General features: G+C 49.7%; 1 protein-coding gene across 6 annotated transcripts in view; it reads right to left on the reverse strand.

Moving 5' to 3' along the window:
• The window catches only part of SMOC2 (SPARC related modular calcium binding 2), a 147,620-nt gene extending 142,905 nt beyond the window's left edge, over positions 1-4,715 (reverse strand). For all 6 annotated transcript variants that reach the window (XM_087774960.1, XM_087774959.1, XM_087774957.1 and 3 more), the window contains exon 1: positions 4,074-4,715. In XM_087774960.1, the coding sequence (XP_087631086.1) occupies positions 4,074-4,148 (75 nt within the window). In that variant the 5' untranslated portion in view covers positions 4,149-4,715. The remainder of the gene's footprint in view (positions 1-4,073) is intronic.
• Positions 4,716-6,000: the final 1,285 nt, after the last annotated feature.

Genomic DNA, 6,000 nt, shown 5'->3' on the forward strand with positions numbered 1-6,000 from the left:
GGTAAGTGCTGTGATCGTAAACTTACTTACTTGAGGAACAAAATGAGCTTTCTTCAGAACATTGTGTTTGAAAACAAAAGTACCTACATCCTCAAGATAGGACTATTTCGCTAATACAATATGCCAATAAGGCTCAGCTCTCATTGGTTTCATACATCCAGAAAGAACGGGTGCATCTCACAGAGCAGAATAAAAATGGAGTGCTGCAAAAATGTTCCAACAACGTGTTACAAGAATTGCGGACTATTACCTGCCTTTCCATAAACAAGATAAAAGAACACGGCTACTTAAGATGTTTTCTGGAATGTAAGAATGTTTTACATTAGTATTTGACACAAGGGGAGGAAAAAACAGGAGCAGCCAAATTGGCTACAGTCCCTCCAGATCTCATGGTTTCTTATGAGACAGCTCTCAGACTACCTTCCCAGAATGAAAGCCACTGTTCTGTTGCCAATGTTTGTTTATTTGAAATAACAATAAATATAAACAATATTAAATAATGCTCTCCTCCCCCATGCATCCCTATGGCTCAGTTAGCAATTCAGAACTGGAATATTATGTTTCCCCTCACTTTGTCTATTATTGCAATATGCTCCTACTCCGGAGAGAAGAGTCCAGGAGCAACTTTAGCAAACAGTATTTTTTGATGACAAGAGGCCAAGATCAGTACAAACTCAAAGTAGCTTTGGGCTATCTCTAACTCAGTGAACCCACAAGAACTTTGAAACTCTTGGACCCTGGTGCACATCCTGGCTCCCCAATAAAGATTCAGATGTGCATCAGTCCACCTCTCATGTTCCTCCTCTACCATGGCACACAGGCAGGGACCCAAGTGAGTTCTGGCTGCGTCCACAGTTTGGGCAGAGAGGGATGTGTTACAACACTCATACACTCACTGTAGATATAGCCATGAGGCCCAGGGGACCAGACTCTAGACTGCTGATGCATCTCAACTACCTGCTGACTACTCTGATGCATCCGCCTGCCAGAAACTGTCCTGATGGCTATTATCAAGGTTATAGAGGAAGCCATATGCCCATCAGTCCCTGCAGACACATAAGACTGTTAGGTGACCAGAAATCTTTTGGAGGTGTTATTTGCATGAAAAATCTGTAATTTCTTGCTCTTGGACTATTGCAAAGCTTCCAACATCTGAAAATCACGTATTACCTGAACTATAGACGTACGTGTTTGTTGTGGGGTTTTCTGCTCAAGTGAAATCTAATGCAAAAATATTATTCCTAATTAAACAGAGATACATCTCTGTAAACTACTGGAAGTCTTCTCTGAAAGTAATACTTGCTCTGCTTCTGGAGCTAGCAAGGACATAAAGTTAAAACAGCCCAGACATCTGTTTAGACAGATGAAGAACATAAAGACAGATGCTGATACCCCTCCTCCCTGCCCAGCCATCATCCAGTTTGTTGCTTAGAACCCAGAGCTGTTCAAAAATTATTCCAAGGTCGCTAAGGTTCGTCTTAAGGCAAATTTACCACTGCAGTTAAGGAGACTGTGCCCCTGATATTACCATCACCTGGCAAGCTCCATAGACCCATGACAGTGTGACACCATCAGGGATGTGCACATTCTCCCCATAATCATCTCACAGTTTTCACGAAACTCAGGTCCACAGTGAAACATGCTCTGTCCCCGTGGTCTCTGGTTATTTATTAAAATGTTGGTCTTTGTTATTCTTCCAACCACAAATAAAAATAAAATCTTCATCTGATGTGTAGAAAAGAATGGTAGTTCTCTATCATCCCACAATGGCACAGCAGGTGAAAAAAAGTCATATATTTTCTTGGTCTTTCTACATAGCATGAGTTCGGTTTTCCTTTATTATTCCTTTATTATGCAGATACTAGCCACGCATATTTGAGAAAGGTACATGCGGGAAGGGCTTATACAATCTGTGAGCTATAAGCAAAATGATTGCAGGAGTAAAGAATGATTTAGTGCTGTGGTATTTGTTGCTCTAATAGCATTGGGGTTTCTGTTGTTGTTTAAATAGGGAAGTACACAAATAGTAGAAATAAACCTGCCTCATTCAAAGTTTAGTCTTGTGGGAAGATGTAAAAAGTATGTGTGCATGAGTGTGTGTGTGTGTGTGTGTGTGTGTGTGTGTGTGTGTTGTTTTCTTCCTATGGGTGTCTACCTTTTCATTACCCCTTTTATGGAAGAATTTCTAATGCAGGCTAATATTGCTATGGGCTAGCCATCTCTGTAAGAAGAGCACAGGCAGCGGAAAAACTAGCATGGGCTCACTACCTACAGTCCCCTACTAATAAGGCTAGCTACCCGTACCAAAATGTTCAAGTTTAATTCAGTCCAAAAGCTTAAAGTCTCCAAAGCCATTACTTTTTTGGTAGCACAGGGTGGGAATTCAACCAGGATTGACTTTTCTGGTCATGGTTCATAAAGATGCACACTACTATAAGGTAGACAAACAATTCACACTCTGGATGGGTGAAAAGAGGGAACAGAGGGACTGTAGACATCTCTCAGCTAACAGTGAAGTCAAATACATCTGCACGAGTCTATGTCATTTATTTTTTGAAGAGTTTGCCCAAGTGCCCATGGCCAGATTTTTCCTCCCTTTTGTGAGGCAGGCAACCACTCACTGAATGACAGTTACATTCAGCAGTGATTTATATACATCTATTAAAAGGCTTTGGCATCATTTGAGTCATGTATCATTTAAAGATGGTGTAGAACTCACAATCACTCTCACTTTACATTTGGACAAATTAAGTTTTGGTAGCATTTCCAGTTTACTTCCATGCTAATATTTAGAACTTTTTTATGTACAGAAGAAAGAATATAACATGTAATCTCCTGTAAATTCTGTTTACACGTTTGTGAAAGTGACCTTGGAATTAAATTGCAATGTTAACCTGTTAACTAGAATAGTATATATCACCTAACAGTCTACGGGTGCTTCAAATGAGGTTCTTAAAAAGTAAAAGATGAGAATCACTTGACTTTATCTGTCCCACAATTTCAAATGCCACACACTATAAAAATCATGGAGCAAATTCATTCCTTTAAGGTTTTCAATGAGCAGCTTCTAATCTACAAATCATTTCAAAAAAAACTAGACAAGAAAGCAAAACTTCTTCTGAAGAATTTCAGGTATGAACAACTCAGCCATCCCCCACTGTCGTTTCTCCTTGAGCTGTCCCTATCCCCCCTACTCAAAAAGAAAAGAAAAAAAAAAAAAAAGAAAAGAAAGAAAAAGAAAGGAAAAAACCCAACTCTCAGTACTTTACAGAAATTTTCTGAAAGACTGAGACAAAAATAGGGTCTATTTCACTTTGCAACTGCCTGTAACTTTAGCATAATAAACTCTAAAGGGCACAGCCCTCACCAAAACACTTAAAAACAGCTTGAAAGGGGTACTCGCTGCCCGTTATGTTTACTCAAGCACTTGTTTAAAAACACATTTAAGGAAAATGTTTTTATTTCTACAGATTGCATTAATTATAGCTTTGCAAACACTGCAAGCTCTACAAGACGACTGAACTGAGCTATTAGCTGCAAACCTCAGGTCTTGGCTAGAGAAGTGGTTATGGCTTATTTAGCAAGCCTAATGAATTGGCTCACCCATCTCTACGCAGAGTTCCATGTTTAGCATCATGGAGCCTGGAATAGCCAAAGAGGCTCGTTTCACGTCGCTTTGTAATTAAAAATAAAGTAAAATCGGTCAACCCAAAAGCGGACCTCACTGCAGCATTATTCCTCTTCGGGAAAATAAAAGCATTAACACGGACATTAACACTGGCCCGAAGCTCTGCGGAGACCCACAGTAAACTTCCACCGAGCTGCCACGGGCAGTGCTCTCCCCTGGAAAAACGCGAAGGGGCGGCGGTGCCGGCTGCTCGCCGCGCCCCGCGCTGCCGGCCAAGCCGCGGCGGAGCTCCCCGTCTCGGCTGGGTGCTCCCTCCTCCGCCCCAGGCGGGGAGCAGCCCCTTGCCCGGCAGCTGAGGGGCGTGGGGCGGCCGAACGCCGCCCGTGGGGAGCGCACCAGCCCGCTCAGGTGCGCCCCGGGGGCCCGACCCGCCGGGGGCCCTTACCGTGAGGGCGGAGAGCTTCTGGGCCGGCACGGCGGGGAGCAGCTCCGGCAGCAGCAGCAGCAGCGGCACCCACATCCTGAGGCGGCGGCGGCGGCGGCGGGCACGCAGCGGCTCCGGGCAGCGGAGGAGCGGGACTCTCCTTAGGGTGTCGCACCCCCCGCGACGCCTGCTTTGGCTCCTTTTCAGTCCCTCCCGCTGGGAAGCCCCAGCTTAGGTCCTCTATTTTCTTTTTCCCCACCCCAGCCCCTGAAATTTGGGGACGGGAGTATGGCAGAGAGGCGGCAGTCTCTCCCTCTCCCTGTCCCTCCCTCGCTCCTGGAGAGTCAGCCCCGGGTCGGGGATGCTCCCCAGCCTCTCCTATCCCGGCGCCCTCCCTCCGCGCAGGCACTGCCGGGGGGATCCGCCGGACCCCGCCGCCTCCCCCGGGGCGCCGCGCCTCCCTCCGCCTGGGACGGGCTGCTGCCTAGCCCTGGGGGTCGCTTTCTTTCCCCTCCAGCCTCGTCTCCCCCGTGGCGGGGGAAGCAGGAGAAGATCGGGACGGGAAGGGAGGACCCTCCCGCACCAGCCCTCCGGTGTCCGCCGGCGGCGGGGGGCCGCGGGAAGGCACTGCCGCTGCTGCGGAGGCTGGCGGTGTGCGACCTCACCGAGCCGCTCTTCCCCTTTTCCTCTTATCCTCCCCCCTCCCCAGCCCGGCCTCCGCTTTCTCCTCCCAGACCCACAGATCCTCGCCGATTAACCCTCCCCGGTGCTCCCGGGGGGACGCCCGCTTGCTCCCCCCGCAGGGCTCATTTTGCCCCCGCCTCCTGCTGAATCCACACGTTACAAATACCCACAGCCCACGGCGGGGGCGGGGGGGGGGGGGGCCCGAGAGGCGCCCCGACCCCCGGTCCGGTGCACCCCAACCCCCTCCCGGTGCTCCCGGACTCGGGCCTCGCCGCCCGCCGGGTGCGCCGCGCCGCCCGCCGGGCACCCCACGGGGCGGGGAGCAAGGGCCGAGGCAGCCCCAGGTTTCTGGCGGGGGCAAAAGCCGCGCAGCAGCGCCCTGTGGGGCGGGGGCGGCAGCCGGGGTGGCGGGGGGCTGCCAGGCCCCCCGGCACGGCGGGGAGCGGGCACTGTTTGCCTGGGGCAGAGGACCCCGGGGAGATGCGGGGAGATGCAGGTCGCTGCGGGGCTGCTGCTACGCGTGCAGTAAATGCCAGGTGAAACCTTCCTTCCCACAGTTTTGCGCGTTTCTCGCTCATCTTTTAGGAGCCAAATAGAGGTATTTTATTATTTTCTTACTGTGAACCGCCAGAGGATCTCCTCCCCCCGCCTGAAAGAAACCCTTTTACCGCAATTTTGTCAATGGAGGAGTCCCCCGTTCCTCCCCTGAGACCCGCGGCTCGCTGCGAGATCCCCACGGTTCAGTGGTACTACTAGGGAGTCTGAAGCTCTCAGGGCTTGCTTTATTCTTAGGGGGTGCGCATTTTGGGAGAAGAGCCGGGCATGAAAGGGCTTTAGGGAGGCTGCAAAGTGGTATGCTCCCCGCACACAAGTGACAATTTCCCCAAGTGTCCAGATCTGACCTTGCAGGCTTGTCACACCCTGGCAGCCACACACTGCCTCAGTCGGGGCTCGGGATGGGGCGCGCTCCCCGGATCAGTAGCTGCATGCACCATGAACCAAGGAGAAGAACAGTAGATATTAATTACAGACAGACTTGGGTGCCCTACTTGAGACACCTACTGCTGACTTTTCCAGATCAAGGGACGCAGCCAACAAACTAGTCACAGCTTCTCCAGGTCTCAACTGAGCACCCAGAGTCACAAGAATTTGGAAACCCCCGTTTTCAAAAAGTTTGGTTTAAACAACTCAATTATCGACACGAAGTATGTGAATGCATGTGTGTGTGCGCGGCCCATAATGTCTCCCGGGCTTTTTAAATGGG

Source organism: Nipponia nippon, unplaced genomic scaffold, assembly GCF_047370975.1.
Source record: "Nipponia nippon isolate SJK-2023a ecotype South Korea unplaced genomic scaffold, ASM4737097v1 scaffold_4, whole genome shotgun sequence".
In the NCBI taxonomy this organism is placed as follows: domain Eukaryota; kingdom Metazoa; phylum Chordata; class Aves; order Pelecaniformes; family Threskiornithidae; genus Nipponia; species Nipponia nippon.